At 45.6% G+C, this 17,111-nt stretch overlaps 1 protein-coding gene across 1 annotated transcript; it reads right to left on the bottom strand.

Annotated features, from left to right (window-relative positions):
• Positions 1 to 4,550: 4,550 nt before the first annotated feature.
• LOC144103780 (uncharacterized) lies at positions 4,551 to 13,729 on the bottom strand. Its single transcript, XM_077636437.1, has 3 exons — positions 13,668 to 13,729; positions 8,002 to 8,212; positions 4,551 to 5,713 (listed from the first exon to the last, which is right to left on the bottom strand). The coding sequence occupies exons 1-3, from the start codon at positions 13,716 to 13,718 to the stop codon at positions 5,598 to 5,600; spliced, it is 378 nt and encodes a 125-aa protein (XP_077492563.1). The 5' UTR covers positions 13,719 to 13,729; the 3' UTR covers positions 4,551 to 5,597.
• Positions 13,730 to 17,111: the final 3,382 nt, after the last annotated feature.

Raw genomic sequence — 17,111 nt, forward strand, 5'->3', positions numbered from 1 at the left:
AGCTGCAGGTTTGAGGAAAGTAACAATGAAAAATAATTCAGAGGATGTAACCGCAGTGAAGTCTGCGCGCGGAGGGGGTAGTACGAATGAAACCACCAACCGCGCTTGAAAGCGCAGAGCAAGGCCTTGTGCTATCTGGTCAAGTTTTTTTTTGCATCCTCGGGTGTTAACATCACTGACTGTGTAACATGAGAGGACGGCGTTTTATGGTTGTGTTCCATGAATCGGTACAAAGCTTTGCTGTTATTAGGGCTTGATAGATAACTGTTCAAATTCGTATTGTACTCATCCTTCACCTTACCAAAGGTCCTTTTAAATGAAGCCGCAAAAAATTTGTAATTTATCCAATTCCGCGGGCAGTGGTTATGAGAGAGGGGTTTCCAGGCAGCTTTTCTAAGTCGATATGCTCTCTCACAGTCATGATTCCACCACAGGGAGGGCTGTTTTTTCTTGACCGTAGACTGCACCGTGAACACGGAACGCTCAGAGGCCCCTGACACGGAACAGAGAACTTGGTTAGCGCGATCCAAGTTATCAGATGATGCAGTGGAGGAGAAAGAGGATTGCACAAGTTTTTGAAAAGTGTGTGGTTTACGAATTTTTGTGGAGAAGCAGTCGCCCTTATGGGAGAAGCTGCTATTGTGAAAGATATCAGAAAGTGGTCACTGGAAGTACCATAATCCACTGTAGTCCTCGAATAAACCTGCGCCCCGTTCTCAGCCAATGTTAAGTCAATGACAGGCCGAGAGTCGGAACGCAAGAAAGTAACTCCTGGACTGTTACAGGAACGCACGTTCCTTGCCGACATCCATGACCAAAGAAGCTGCCGACATGCATCAGTACGAAAACCCCAAATTACGTGATGGGAATTGAAATCACCAGCAATCACAACTGTATTGTTAGACAGAAACAGAACATTTAAATGATCTGTGCTGTGGACACCTGAAGGAAAGTAAACATTAGCAACGGTAAGGGGAGCACGCTGTGGAATTGCGATATCAACTGCGAACAGTTCACAGTCAGTTCTTTGAATTTGGGGTGATACATGTGCCTGATGAACAAATTTTGAAGACATTAATGTTAACAAGCCACCACCCCGGCCGCAATTGCGATTGGCTCGGAATACGTGGAAATTTTTGGAGAGAATGACCTTATAAAAGTAAGCCAAGTAAAATTATGTCTGGGTCTAATTGTGAGACAAGGTGCTGTAAATCGTGAAAAGAAGATACAACTGAACGGCAATTCCACTGTAGTACTTTTAACCCCGCCATTGTTGCTGAAAAAGCAGAGAGGCTGTGACAGCCTCCTTTAACAAATCAGATTTATGTGGAATACTTGGGGAACGTTTCTTGCTTTTGTTACTTGGGAAGGCAGACTTCGAAGGAGAGGAAGCAGCACGATGCTTCTGGGAAGGATTCCCCACCTCGACGTCCGTAGTGCAAACGGTAGAAAAGCTGGTATCCCCGGTACTATGTACAGGCACAGACGAGGACGCAGCAGGAATAGGAGCCAGGGGAGAGACACCAGAGAGGCTATGGGAAGGACTAGTTGATAGAACGGGAAGGCGAACAGTTGAATGAGCAACGTGACATAAAATGACCTGGGATAGAATTTCACTGAACGTAGTCAGGATACGGTCCACAACACCTGCAAGTGCCTTCTCGACAGCTTACACCACAGACTTTGTCAGCAACGCCTCTGCCTCAGAACCAGATGATCTTGCAATGCCCGCATAAGACTGCTTCTTTCGGTCTAATTGTGCATAAGCATCAGCTCTAGAACACCTTCTCAGCTGAATGACGTCCAGAACATTCTGCTCTTCTGAACGTTTGCGACAGCCCGCATCATCAGCTGGATGAATGCCGCCACAGAGACTGCAAATGGGACCTTCAGATGTGCAGAGGTCTGCGGATTGATTCTCCCCGCATAGTCAGCAACGCGTCACAGATTTGCAAGCTTTGCTGCTATGACCGAAGCGCCAGCAATTCCTTCATTGCAAGGGACGAGGATGTAGCGGGTCGACTCGGTACACTATGGGCCAAACCTTTAGCTCAGACAGGCATGGAGATCCTGCAAATGTTGCAATCAGAGACTCTGTCGGCACACGTGAGCCATTAGCATCTCTGGTGCAGCGGTAAACTGATAAAGCGCCAACACCGGCGTCCTGAAAGTCGTCAAGTAGTTCCTGAGGAGAAGCCGATGGGTACACGCAGCGGATGATCCCTTTTGAACATGCAAGTTTCTCTGGAATAAAAGGCTTTACTGGAAATGACGTAAAGGATGTGCAGCACCGAAACTCTGACACGAACTGCACATCCGAGGATCGGCACAAAATGCCTCTACGGCCGAAAGGGCGCACTTCAGAGATTCCTATGTGGCGGCTGGTAACAGCCTTCAGCTGCTCCTGGATCAACTTAGAGTTTTTAAATTTAAGTGCCCCGTCTCCAAAGGGTACAAGCGCCACTGGGATGTCACTTGCGCTATTTCGGCTGAAAGAATCCAAGGGCAAACTTTGGGCCGGCAGGCTGGCGAACCAGGGAGCCGGGCCCCCACCCAGTGAAGCTAGACAATACACTAGGCGTAAGTAGAGATTTCCCCTAGATATCGGTACAGCAATAAAAAAGACCTGGCCAAAACCCCAACACGTGGAGCGGCCTCAGCGAAGAAAGAAGAAGGGAGTCCGCGTCGGTAGACCTTTGGAGAACTTCTGAAGAGAAGACCTGAAGAGCCTTCACACCCACACACACTCAAAGCAGCATCTCGTAGCTCTTAGTGCTGCTGTTTCGTTCGGTAGGGCTTTTGCTTCGCCATAGCGGGTCAGGTAGTCGGTCGTTATGATGATCCACTTATTTCCAAACGTTGACTTTGGGAAAGGAAGTAACAGGGTGGTTTGGGCTAGAGTGTTGCTATTCATAATGGAAACAAGTTTCATAGCATGAATAAAACACACACAGAAGACAAGGAACAAACAAGACAGGACTGTGCTGCAAGTCCATGCTGATCTGCTGAAAGGGCCTTGAGGGGGGTTCAGTGGGGTGGAGAAATCCTGCTGGTCTGGGTGAGGTGTCTTTCGTCGCTGACAATCTCGGCAGGTTTTCACATATTGTGCGACATCGGCGGACAGTCGGGGCTAGTAAAACTTGTATTGAATGCGGCGGAGGGTGCGAGTAAACCCGAGATGTCCAGCTGCCCGCTAGTCGTGTGAAGCCTGTAGAACTTCGCGGAGACCAGCACTTACAACAAGGAGGTAGGCTGTTTTGTTCGCTGCGAAGTACTTCTTCATAAAGACATTATTCTGTACACAGAAGGAAGACAGTCCTCACTTGAAAGAGGCTAGGGGTGAAGAAGCTTTGCCTTCCAGGTACTTGATGAGGCGTTTTAGGTTGGGGTCCGAGCGCTGCTGCTGGGCAAAAGAACTGGGGCTGATAGGTCGTCGTCCGGCGGCGGCGCATCTACAGGGGCTCATGAGAGGCAATCGGGGTCAGAGTGCTTGCGTCCGGACTTGTAAACGACGGTGACGTCAAACTCCCGGAGGCGCAGACTCCACCGAGTGAGGCGGCCAGAGGGGTCGTTGAAATTGCAAGCCAACACAGCGCGCGGTGATCGCTGACCACCTTGAGTGGTCGTCCGTAAAGGTAAGGGCGGAATTTCGACGTAGCCCAGATGATGGCAAGGCACTCCTTCTCAGTTTTCGAATAGTTAGCCTCGGACTTGGAAAGGGAACGGCCAGCGTATGCGATGACTTTCTCCAGCCCGTCGCTTTTTTAACGAGGACGGCACCTAGGTCCACGCTACATGGGTCGGTATGAACTTCAGTATCGGCGTTTTCATCAAAATGCGCGAGGATCGGTGGGGACAGTAAACGACGCTGAAGTTCTTTTGAAGGTTTAACTTGGTGCGCTTCCCATTCAAATGGCACGTCTGCTTTCGTCAGTTGGGTCAGGGGCTCTGGGATGCGCGAAAAGTTTTCCACAAATCGTCGGTAATCCCTTACAAAAATCGGTGTGTTGTTTTAGTGATCGTTTCGTGGACTTCCGTCAACACAGTCAATAACATGGCAACAAAATGGCTATGCAACTTATTGTTGCCAAATTCTTGCATATTGGCACACTTTTTTTGTTGACCATCTGTTGAAACCTGTTGAGTTGAGAAGTTGTTGCCCTTTTGTTGATGCACACAGAAAGATAATCTTGTTGATCCCCTGTTCAACCATTGTTGAGTTGAGAAGTTGTTGCCCTTTTGTTGATGCACACAGAAAGATAACCTTGTTGATCCCCTGTTCAACCGTTGTTGAGTTGAGAAGTTGTAGTCATTTTGTTGATGCACACAGAAAGGCAATCCTGCTGGAAGGACATATATATGCAAATGAGGATTGTGGCACACGTACCTGCATGCACTTCAAGATGTACAAGAAAAAAATGTTAAAAATTGTTTGATTTGTAAAATATCACAGGTGCCTGACTAGAGCTGAAGCTGACTAGAGCTGACTAGAGCTGACTAGAGCTGGCTAGAGCTGAAATAAACTAATTAAAAATTATATGTCACAGCAGGTGAATGTTGCTGCCGGCCCATTACAGTAGAACCCCGCTGTTATGTTCTTCACTGCACATTTTTCCGGCTGCTGCTCGGTTTCATCCAGTCCCAGCAATATCTCCCAAAGGATCCAATGTATTGGGAACCCCACTGTTATGTTGTAGGTGTGAAACCATTCCAGAATGATATGTCGCAACCTGGCACCCCGAACCCGTCTGGGCAATGCACGTCAACCGCCACTTTAACTTTTGACAAGTCTTGGCCAGGCTTAGCTAAGCAAGTGGCTGCAAGAAGCCGCACAAGAGCTGGAGAGGTCGCCACTAGATCGCCATCTGCCCCGTGAACATCGAACAATGTAACTGCAATTTTTGTCGTGCTTTGATGGCATCAAGAAAGTGGAAGGCGCTTCCCCTTGAGCAAAAACTGGACGTACTAAACACAGTCGACAGGCAGCCAGCGCGGAATATAGTCCACAACGTCAAGACTTGGTCTGCCTCCCTCAACGCTTAACAGCAGTCTCGAAGCATGCCGATAGAAGCGAATGCCGCGATGTTTGGCCCGAAAGCTAAGCAGGCTGGTGGCGCCAAGTATGAACGACTACGTCGCCGTGGATGCTGCCGTAGTGATGTCGGGGTGCCAAAGCATGATCGAAATCGTTGCGAACTCGGTCGCGAGTGAAGCCGCTGACTGAGATGATGATGAACAGCACGAGCCGCATGATTCCGGGGAGTTGGCAGATACAAGTTTTGGAGAAGCCATCGTGGCTCTGGACCACCTGCGCAGGGACGTCGCACCTCAACGCTACGCTGACAACAATGCGGCCTTCCAGGCTATTAGAAATGCGTGGTGCTTTACAGTGAGCGAAAGAAACAGCAATCCATCATTCTCGATTTTTTATGTGGAAATAAATAGTTTTAAAGTCAAAGCTGCACTGTTTTCATTCATTTTCGGAGCTTTCCTCACTATTGCAGTTTCCCGGCTGTTATGTGGTTTTTTTTGCTGGTCTGGTGAAGAACATATAAACGGGGTTCCATATAATGAGGCGCGTCACATGGCGTGTGACGCTATTTTTCAGATGGCGTTGCTGCTGCCGGGCCATTGTTGAGGCGAGCCAGGTAGCTCGCCAGGCTATTCTTGATTAGGGCTGCACTTGCATCTGGGAACTTCCTGCATGTAAAGCCTGAAAACAAAATAGCAAACTGATGTTGAACAAGTAAAAAAATCTTGTGCCAAAGCACTTGATGTGTGGTATCGCCCTCTCATTTCTGCGACATTCATATATGCCTTTGCCAAATCGACTTGTCCTATCCTTTTCCTTATCTGTACAGTAAATCTTGTTTGCTCCATAAAACTATAAGCAATGATATAATGAATACAGCCATATCCCTCTCAAATGTGCAGTGTGAAGCTATTGCTAATAAGGGCAAATATAATAAGTTACTTCATGCAGTTTAACAGATACGTGTCACAATAGTGGGAGCAGTATTCTTGTATGCGTGCATGCAATCTGCAATTTCAAGGCATTCAGCAATGACATTTCTCATTCTTTCCTATTCTTTTTTTTTTTCATACCATTTGGTTTATGCTTTATGGGGGTTTAATGTCCGAAAGCGAGACAGGTTATGAGAGACGCCGCAGTGAAGGAATCCGGAAATTTCGACCACCTGGAGTTCTCTAATGTGCACCAACATTGCACAGTGCATGTGCACTAGCCTTTAGAATTGCGCCTCCAACGAAATTTGACCGCTGCGGCCAGGATCGAACCAGCGTATTTCGGGTCAGCAGCCGAACGCCGTAGCCACTCAGCCACCACGGCGGCCACATACCATTTAGTGAGGTCTTGCTATATGCTTTGTGTTAGGTGTGAGCGAATATTAGAAAATCAGTTTGATTTGGATTGGCTTATGGGGTTTAATGTCCCAAAGCGAGGCAGGCTATGAGAGACGCCGCAGTGAAGGGATCCGGAAATTTTGACCACCTGGGGTTCTTTAACGTGCACTGACATCGCACAGTACACGGGCGTCTAGAATTTCGCCTCCATCGAAACTAGACCACCACAGCCAGGATCGAACCCGCGTCTTTCGGGTCACCAGTTGAGCACCATAACCACTCAGCCATTGCGGCCAGTGGACTATTAAAAAATATCGAACAAGTCAAATAGTGTATTTTGGAAATTATTTGAACCGGATCGAATTGGCTATGAACTTTCGAACAGCTTTTGAACAATAGGCATAATGTTCAAATAAGGCTTGGCATGGTATATTCCCTCAATGATTGTTCTTTCAAAGAACAGGGCACACACTAATGCTGGGTACCTTCCTGCGGTGATCAATATCTGCGTGATGAAGGGTCTAGTGCCACTACATGGTCCTTTCGTGTGGCAGCATTCGTAATGCTCATACATGACCTCTAAGACACGACAACACGGCTAGGCTTCGCCAAGTTTAACAGCCATGGAGGCCATGGCTAATATATGCTTTTGCCCCTCTCATGCCCTTAGCTGTGGCTCTGGTTTATTCTCTATCATTGTCAATAAGAAAATAATTTTTGTACACGCATAACTTGACGTTCATAGAGTTAACATAATGAATTCGTGTTGCAGCACCTTAGTGGAGATCAGTGCTGCGTAATTAACAGCTATAGCTTTAACTCCGTAAGTTAGAATCGTACTGCAGCGCTGCCGCTCAGTGGCGTTGCCAGAAATTTTGTTCGGGCAAGGGGGGAGGGGCTCATGTCGAGCCGCCCTGTATTGTGTGTGTATACATATATATGTACGCACGCATGCACGCACACGCACACACACACACACACACATAGGGTCTCGGTTCTGGAAGTCTTGATGCCATAGGTAGCATAAGAGGGCTCTCGCACAGTTTCCGCCCTCGCCGTTGGATGATGTTCCACGTCACACTCGCGGTAATAAAAGACGCGCTACGTCCGCCGGTATGACGAGGGTGGCGCATGTGAACACTGTCGAGGTTTGCTTACACACAATAAACAAATTACCCACGAGAGCAGCAGATTGGACAGCCGTCGCCGTAGCTCAATTGCAGTGGCACCGCCAGAAATTTTGTTCGAGGGGGCTCGGGGGGGGGGGGGGGGGCTGAAGGCCCATAAGCACCCATCCTTGCTACGCCCCTGCTGCCGCTATCACATCAATGTTTAACGCTATTCTTCCGTTTTGTCCGATTATTTGCACAAGTAGCAAATATTGCCACAAATATTCTATTTGTTTTAAACTCGGTAGGCCAGTTACACTACTCATGTTCAATTTAAAACAGTACCATCTGTTTCTCTAGTTTGGATTCCTGTTTTGTTTGCAAAAAAATCTCAAGTGCTTTCAACCTAGGATATTGAATTTTTTTACCCTCAGCAAAAGAGTTCTAAGCTCTAAATGAGCCATATGGATTTATAAAAAGTATTTTAGATGGCTTCCTACATAAAGATATGTCTGAAAAGGACACTTACCAATTACTGCCGAGACCTTCTCTTGGTCCAGAGACCCGCGTTTGGAGTGTGTGCGAGTGTTCTGCTGCCCGAAGAGAGAGCTGCCCTGCAGCTCCTCAGGCGAAAACAGATGGTGGAGCAGCACACGGGCATACATCCCAGGCCCACTGTTCGAATGGTTCAACAGCCCGAGCACCGATTTATCAACAAGAACGCCACCACCAATATCAACCTGCAAAGACAAAGCATGTTCCACCTTTGTGACAAAAGCATTCGCAAGACAGCAAAAGAGAAGAGAACAAAGTTTTATAGAAGGCCTTGATTTACAGTGACCACACAGAAACTGCTACCTAATAATGAAACATGCTCCTGCTATGGGGTTGTGCCATAAGATACAGTATAATTGGCTTATTTATTTACAATTCTGCTAGTCTCAATACGAGACCATAGGAGGTGGGCAATCAGCACAATACAAAGTACAAAACAATAAAGAGAAATTGCTTCCAGAGGATGAACAGAAAGAAAACTTTGAAAATAGATGTTATATAATACTAGTAGGCAGGTTACCAAAGAATACCTTAAAAATTCAGAGCAGCAGAAAAAAAGAAAACAAAGAGAGCAGCACTCTTGTTAGTAAGCATGCTAGAAAAAGAAGGAAACAGGTCACACTGGTCCACACAACCATCTGTAAAAATAACATATCAAGAAATGGCAACACAACAAGTAATGGCTGCGCAGTCATCTGGTAGAATGTAGGACTATGACCACTTTACTGATTTTTGTTGAATCCTAATCTAGAGGTGAAGGAAGATAGTGATAGTGAGTACGCACTAGTAATCAATGGATTGTGGTAATTCCATTTGCTGATGGCTAAAGTAAAGAAAGAATGCTTGAGAATGTTGGTTTGACGTGAGTATTCAGTCAGCATATGTGCATGCTTGTGCCGGGATTGCAGTGAGTGTCAGAAGGATGCATATTTAGACACATTTACACTATAGCTGCTGCATAATAATTGGTATAAAAACTTCAGGTGAGATTCTTTTCCCCTAGGTGATAGTGATGGAAGGCCAGCTAATGCGGTAGTATCAGTAGGGGAGTCAGAGGGTTTGTATTTGTTATGAATGAACCTTGCAGCTTTTCGTTGCATTCTCTCAAGCTGAGTGACGTCAGTGATTGATTGTAGGAACCAAAGAGTGCTTGCATATTGTAAAATCACTCTTACAAGGGCAGTAGGCAAAAGAGCTTTGTATTTTGAGGGGCTAATCATAAGCATCTTCTGAGGAAGAACAACTTTCACAAGGTGGTGGAATATAAACATGGCCCAAAATATAAATAATTCAAATATCAATAATATAAAAAGAGTCAAATGTGATGAACTGGTCATTACAAAAGCCTAACTTTGATCCAGCGATTATGTAGCAAAATAGAAAAACAAATTTAGGAGCACCTTCCGAGGTAAAAGCAGCCCAAGAGCAACAACGTACAAATTAAATCAGTCGACAGTAGCACTGAGCTCCCATTTAAAGGCATATGACAAAAAAAAAGAATGCTCAAAGCGAGACATGACATGACCTCAAAAGCAATTCAGCAAACACCCCCCCAAGGTGCTCCTCTACTGAGCCAGAGTACCCAGGTTCGAACCGGACCTTGGGCGGCTGCGTTTCATTGGAGGTTAAATGCAAAGGCGCCCGTGTGCTGGTAGGTAGGTGAAAACTTTACTGATGAGCCTCATGGATGAGATAATGCCAAGGGTTGGTCTGGCTCTTGATCCCGGGTGGTGGCCAACAGTCCATGACGTGCGGCGACCTCTCCAGCCCACTCTACCAGCCACCTTTGTGAGGCCGGTTCGAAGCTGGAGGCCGCGATCTCCCAACCCTCTCTGTCTGTGAGGTTCCAGCGAGGTGGTGGTTGGAATTCTCGGCAGAGATATAAAATGTGGTCAAAGTTGGCTTTCGGAGCCCCACAAAGAGAGCATTCAGGTCTGTATTGGCCTGGGTGGATAAGGGCTAACAAGGCCGGTGAAAGGAATGTGCGAGCCTGGAGCTGTCTCCAGGTCTTTTGTTGTTCTTTCGAGGGAGATGTTTGGTGGCGGATAGACGAGTCTTTGCTCCCTGTAATGGAGGGTTATTTCTTGATAGGTGACGAGCCGGTCCCTAGCGCTACCCTGGTCTATGGTGTGGTCTGCTCGGTTGACGTACGCTCGAGCAAGAGAGTGAGCCACTTCGCTGCCGGGGTTGCCTGCATGGGCTGGCACCCAGACTATTTGAACGGGGTTGGGGTTCTGTGGCCAAGTACTACACCAGGGTGGCCAAATCCTGCTCTGGTGAGAGAGTGCGTTGTCGGTTCTGGTCACCGAGATAAGGCCGCACTCCAGGCCTGGTTATGCAATTCCATCGACACGCGGATTTTTTTTTTAAACCCGGTGGAGAGTTGCGCGGCACCAGGATTTGAACCCCGGTCCTCTTGCACGCGAGGCGGATGTTCTACCTCTACGCCATCGCTGCATACATCTTGCTGAGTGCCTTGCTGAGTCACTTAGGAGGTGAACTGCAAATCATGATCAACGAGTTAGATAGGCAGAGCAGATCGATGGGTCTAAAAATTAACATGCAGAAAACCAAGGTAATGTTCAACAGCCTAGCAAGGGAACAACAGTTCACAATTGGCAGCGAGAGCCTAGAAATTGTGCCGGAATACGTCTACTTAGGGCAGGTAGTGACAGCTGATCCAGATCATGAGAGGGAGATAACTAGAAGGATAAGAATGGGCTGGAGCGCATATGGCAAATTCTCGCAGATCATGAGTGGCAGTTTACCAATTTCCCTCAAGAGGAAAGTGTACAACAGCATAATCTTACCGGTACTCACCTACGGGACAGAAACGTGGAGGCTAACGAAAAGAGTTCAGCTTAGGTTAAGGACAACGCAGCGAGCCATGGAAAGAAGAATGATAGGTGTAACGTTAAGAGATCGGAAGCGAGCAGAGTGGGTGAGGGAACAAACACGGGTTAATGACATCCTAGTCGAAATCAAGAGAAAGAAATGGGCTTGGGCAGGGCATGTAATGCGAAGGCAAGATAACCGCTGGTCCTTAAGGATAACGGAGTGGGTTCCAAGAGAAAGTAAGCGTAGCAGGGGGCGGCAGAAGGTTAGGTGGGCGGATGAGATTAAGAAGTTTGCAGGCAAAGGGTGGATGCACCTGGCAAAGGATAGGGTTAATTGGAGAGACATGGGAGAGGCCTTTGCCCTGCAGTCGGAGTAGTAAGGCTGATGATGATGATGAAGAAAATGGGGTTCTGTGGAGCAAGAATTGATAATTTTTCGGGTGGTAGAATGAATCTGTCCCCGTGCAAAATTCATGATTGCTGTTTTAGAGTCACTCAGAATGAGTGTGGAAGCAGAGGAAGAAATGGCAAGCGCTATGGCTGCTTCTTCGGCTTCAAGTGAGGTTGTTGTGTTGGTCGAGCACAAGGCTATGTGTTTGAGGTCATGTGATGCTACAGTGATGACAGAGGCCGAATTGTGGATGTACTCAGGCGCGTCTGCGTAGACGGCGTCCCTTGACACGGGCTACACGTCTGGCCTGGTTGTGAACTGGGTGTATGTTTTTGGACAGAGGGTTAACTACGAGTCTGTCCCTGATGTGTGTTGGGATGGTGTGGGAGTTGTTGTGGGGTGGACCTGTTGGCCGAATCTTTAGAGTGGCGGGAATGTGTCTACCTGTATTTGTGGAGGAGAGTCTGTTGATCTGAGCCGTGCAATTAGCTTCAGTTAGTTCTTGTAGTGTACTGCGTACTGCCATGCATAGGAGATGGGTGGTGGGAGCTCGTTGTGGGAGATTTAAGGCTGCCTTGTATGCCTGTCTTATTACTGCATTTACCTTCTCCTCCTCCACCTTTGTGAGGTAGAGGTAGGGAAGGGAGTAAACCATGCCTCGGGTCATGCTCACGCATGCCTCGGTGCTTGTTGGCTATTCTAATCAATCAGATGGTTTGATGTGTCCTGATTGTTAGTTTGGAGATGGTCCCATGTGCTGTGTGATCTCAGTGCACAATAAAGGTCCCCAAGTGGTAGAAATTATTCTAAAGCCCTCCACTACAGCACCTCTTTCTTCCTTTTTTCTTTCCGTCCCTCCTTTATCCCTTCCCTGATAGCACAGTTCAGGTTTCCCCCAAGAAGTGAGACAGATACTGTGCCATTTCCTCTCGCCAAAAACCATTTTCAAAAAGAAAAAAATACCAGTTCAGAAAACATGGCAAATATATTCCTTAGAGTACTAGCATTAGTGACTGCCCTTTTGCCAAGGAACAGATGGCTGGTCAATACATTTACCTTTCTTTCTGGGAACACGGAAAGCTTCAAGCCACAAGCCACAGACAACCCTCCGGCACCTTGTGCACTTGAAAAACAAGCACCAAAGACCATGCATGGAAGCATGGAAGGAACGGGCACCCGGCATCATTTACAAACTCAACTATGCTGACTGATCCATTAAACCCTTCTGACACAATTTATTGTTTTTAATAAATTTGTGACACCACTTAGTTTTTAAATCTGTAAGAAAAATATTTGAAGAAATATTTTTCCACCTAAATGGTATACAATACCCTTAATAAAGACAATTAGTTTTCCAGCGTACGATATTAACAGGTAATCTTTTGTGGGGATGTCAAAAATTTCATTCAAAATGTCATGGCTAATGGAAATGGTACCATCGAAATGCAATTTATCAAATTAATACCATAAAAATTGCAAAAATATTTTCAATTTAGTATGTATGCATTATGCTTATGAAAGAAAAATTACAGGATTGCACTTAAGTCTGCTTAAAAGTTTCACATTTCCATTTCTTTTCTTCCTCCCTCAATTTCTCATTTTTAAAAATTTCTTGCCTTTTATTTCATTTATTTATTGTTTTTCATTTTATTTTTATTCTAAGTAAGCCTTCTCATGCATTTATATAAACTTTCTTTAAATCAGTCACGCAAAACCTGCTTCAAACACAGCATTTACAGATATTAATTCCATTAAATTATTTAAATAATAAAATTCATCAACCAAACTAATTTTCATTTCAAGACCTACTCACGCACTACCTGACAAAATCAAGCTTTTCCAGATTTATCTCCACACGACATAATCATGCAGACAAAATTTGCAGACACTTTTTGCTGACGCGATGTAACCATATAGTGCTTTCGCATTTAAAAAAAGTGATGTTACTTTTGGTGGTAGATTATATGCCTCCAAAAAGATATCAAACAAGCTGCAACATTCACTGTTTCGCAAAATATAGCTTACTGCATTTGCTACATGACATAAGAAACCACCTTATTTGAAACATGAAGTATGCAAAACTTACCTGAAACAAGGAAATCACAACTAGGTGCAGCAGTCTCAGAAAAAGCTATGAGTTCGCTTTGTGCACAATTGTGTGCAAAGCATGCTAAAGGGTTATTCACATTCCTTTGGTATCCAGTTACATGTTTAAAAGGGACACAAAGTTATGACAGCAATCTGTGAGTGAACCTCAAATGTCATCATTATCCCTGAAAATAGCTGTGGAGCACTGCCGAGCTTTGTCTAGTCCGAATGCCACCTGATCAAAATCCAGTTGCAATGAGTCTGTCTAGTAGAAATATGAGAATGCCTACACACTGATGGTGACAAGTGAACAAGCACACATACCTTATCGGCTGGCGTGCAGGGACCAGGACTTTTTTCGAATTTGGCCATCATCCCCTTCAGCCTTTTCACCATCTTGCATGCATCTGCAACAAGCACAGAAATGGAATCATTGCCGAGTTAATCAGTGCACACGAGTTCAGCTGATTACATTCACAGTGCTAATAAGGTTGAGGGCGGCATTTTGTTTTCTTGTATTTTGAAATTTCTTCATTGAATAACTCCCATTCCTTTGCATTCCCTTAATTCTTTTTGAGTCAGCATCTGCATGAAAAAGAATCCATCTGAAGTATAGCCGGAATCCATTCAAGCAGTCTTTTGCACCCCATTATGAATATTTTTACCAGCAAAATGTATTACAGTTTATGGTACGCAATTCCTCATTCTCTGGCATATCTATTGAATTTCCTGAAGAAATGGTATCAAAGCTACGCATGTAGACAACATGAAGTATGTCTGCACTGCATGAAGCGAGTTTGCCCAGTTCCCTTTGAGGCAGCTGTGTTCAGCAGTAAATGTTACTAGCAGTCTGTTCGATTCGTCTGCAGTACATGAGCTGTTTCTCATAGTCGTACATGAATTGTTCCTCATCGGTTTCAGCAGTGCAACACAGTGCCCTCTGCAAGAAGCCATTTGTTTAAAAAATTCAGACACTATGCAGGTTCACATAAGGAAACATTCAGGTAAACCTTCTTATTGGAGAGTGCCAGAATGGTGCAGCCAGTGCAAATGTGGCAGCAGATTATGCAGCTTGCGTGTTAGGACAAAAAGTAAAAAACACATCATTGAGAACAATGCCCGAGTTGCAGCTATGCTTACATGGCGCGACTAAATGCAAGCAAACGCGTGCACCATACTGGCAATTCAGTCATATTCAGAAAAACCGCACGCGTGTTTCATGCCAGCTGCCATGCAATACGCATGCACCCAGGCTGTCTCACGGCAACATTCATTGCAATGTGCTGTTTGAAAATTCCTCACGCAGTTTGGGATGTTGGCAGCTGTTGATATGGGCAGCACACAGATGGCTGCAATTTGCCAGCAACGCTAAAACTAGCAGACAACCAGACCTGCACCCGAACTGCCAGAACTGGTGCTCAGAAATATGAGACTTCCAAATTCAAAGGCTTCAAGGACCTGTACGCACCCTCATCCTTTGGTCAAAGGCCAGTTTCAGTGACCTAGTTTCTGCTTTTTAACACAACAGCGTTAAAGACTCCGTTTCCCAAAAAATCCGATGTCAGCGTTGTGAGCGAAAAATCACAGGCATGGCTCTGGCAGGTGGTGCCTGCCAGCTGACATGACCAGGCACTGATCCGACATAGGGTTGTGCAACGTCATGCGACCATGTAACATGGCTGACTTGGCAGGAGCTGCGAACTCGTGCTCCTTATTTCAGATGGGAAGTGATGGGGTATGAACCCTCCAGGATTCTTGCATTCGGAGTCTGACATGCTACCTCTAGGCCACACAGGCACGTTCATATGACCTGGTTAAGCAGGGCTTCATATCTGTCTGTGGGTCTTTCACATAACGTGGTAGCTTACAAGTGCATGCTGAAGAGTATGTGCGAGTATGTGTGAAGCGCATGTACGCGAACGAGAATCTGCAAGGGAATCCGCAGACGGAAGCTAACCAAAGCTGTCGCATCATACCCTTAAAGGCGGAGCTTAAGTGACCTGTAAGGAATGAATTTTGATTATTAACTCAGAAGGTTCTATAAGAACCATCAGAGTTGCCCTTCAATAACAAGGGTACAGAAGCATGATAGATGTCGTGGCAGAAAGTGAATGCCTGTGCTTAAAATAGATTGAAAAAATTAGACACCACGTGCTGAGCCACTGAGACAACATAACGCACTGATGAAAACTATTTACCAACTGTAGTCTCTGCTGACTCCAGTTTCCTTTTCAGCACCTCATTCTCTGCAGTCAACTCCGCAATTTTCGCCAGGAGTTCAGGCATTTCCAGTGCGGCACTGCAGCAGAGTTGCTGCATTACATAAGGGGGAGCAAAATCAAGGCCAAAAGACAGAAAGAATAGACTCATAAAAGTGAACAGTAAGAAAAAAACAGTATATAACAGTTAAATAATCTTGTGACGCGTATACAATGCAAAGTGGAATGCATGGGATCGAAACAGGAAAAACAATGCAAAAGGCATGACATAAAAAAGAAAAGCAACAATAAACAGCTGTTCAAAATGCCGAGGTGAATATGGCAGGAACTTTTTGCCCTCATAAAAAATGGTCGTTTAGTTTATACTGGAATGATTTGCGGTCAGCGCATGATGTGATGGTATTTGGCAGGCCATTCCGTAGTGCTATTGCGTCCGGAAAAAATTATGACTTTAGTGCTAAGGTGCGACAGCTGATGCGTGCAATACTATGGTCATAGCTTAGGTGGCTAGACGTCCTGTGCGGGGGTTGTAGCTTTTCGTGTCTCGTGCGTGAGTGATAATAGAAATGATGAAGGCAGAGGCAAGATATGATGCAGCATGACTAGAGTGATGGAATGGCAAGGGAGTGTGTCAGTGCGGTGATACTGGTTTTCCTTGAATAGCAAAGACGTTATAAATTGGATGGCGCGATTCTGTACGGCTTCAAGGTCAGCGGCGAGGTATGCTTGTGATTGGTGCTAAATGGATGATGCATATTCCAGTATAACTGGCCGAATGAATGTTATACATGCTAGTTTTTTATGTCAGGGTATGCGGCGTTCAAGTTACGACGCAGGTACCCGAGTGTGCGAGAGGCTGCAGCACAGATGTTTTGAACGTGAGTGACCCATGATAGCGATGGTGTTAGATGGAGGCCAAGATATCTGTAGGATAATGCGGAGTGAATGGAAAATGAGTCAATACTGTATAAATGTCAGTAATAATAACAAATGCTTATCATAATTGGTGTCCATTTCTTTTGTGCAGTCATTGCGCTGTTGCTGTTAATATGAAAGGTCGTAACCAACTCGCCCAAATTATTCTATTATGTATGTATTTTGAGACCAATTGCTAACCAGCTATGATAAGGTGCATGCATTAAACGAAAAATAAGCGATAAGAATACACATTTCAGGAAAGACTGGTGACCACCCAATTTAAACCTTCAGTTAACACAACTAAAAACTTCAAAACCTAGCATTTGTGATATCCCTAGATGCACGCACATTTCTTCCACAGCCCTAAGAAAGTAAAAATGTGAATCTGGTTTGCGTTATGGGAGCTTAACGCCCTAAAGCAACTCAGGCTATGAGGGACGCCGTAGTGAAGGTCTCCGGAAATTTCGACCACCTGGGGTTCTTTATCATGCCCCGACATCGCACAGCACACGGGCCTCTAGAATTTCGCCTCCATCGAAATTCGACTGCTGTAGCCGGGATCGAACCCGCGTCTTTTGGGTCAGCATGAATCAGCATGTTAGACACACAATGAATGATGTTTAAAGTAAAG

The sequence above is a fragment of the Amblyomma americanum genome, chromosome 1 (genome assembly GCF_052857255.1).
Source record: "Amblyomma americanum isolate KBUSLIRL-KWMA chromosome 1, ASM5285725v1, whole genome shotgun sequence".
NCBI classification, from domain to species: Eukaryota; Metazoa; Arthropoda; class Arachnida; order Ixodida; family Ixodidae; genus Amblyomma; species Amblyomma americanum.

What these genes read in the sequence shown, in the direction of transcription:
- LOC144103780 (XM_077636437.1), bottom strand. Translation starts at nt 13,718, where the DNA reads ATGATGGCCAAATTCGAAAAAAGTCCTGGTCCCTGCACGCCAGCCGAT. An exon ending in CCTGCACGCCAGCCGATAAG is followed by an intron (nt 8,213 to 13,667) that starts GTATGTGTGCTT and finishes TTGTCTTTGCAG; the next exon opens with GTTGATATTGGTGGTGGCGT. An exon ending in GAAGGTCTCGGCAGTAATTG is followed by an intron (nt 5,714 to 8,001) that starts GTAAGTGTCCTT and finishes TTTTGTTTTCAG; the next exon opens with GCTTTACATGCAGGAAGTTC.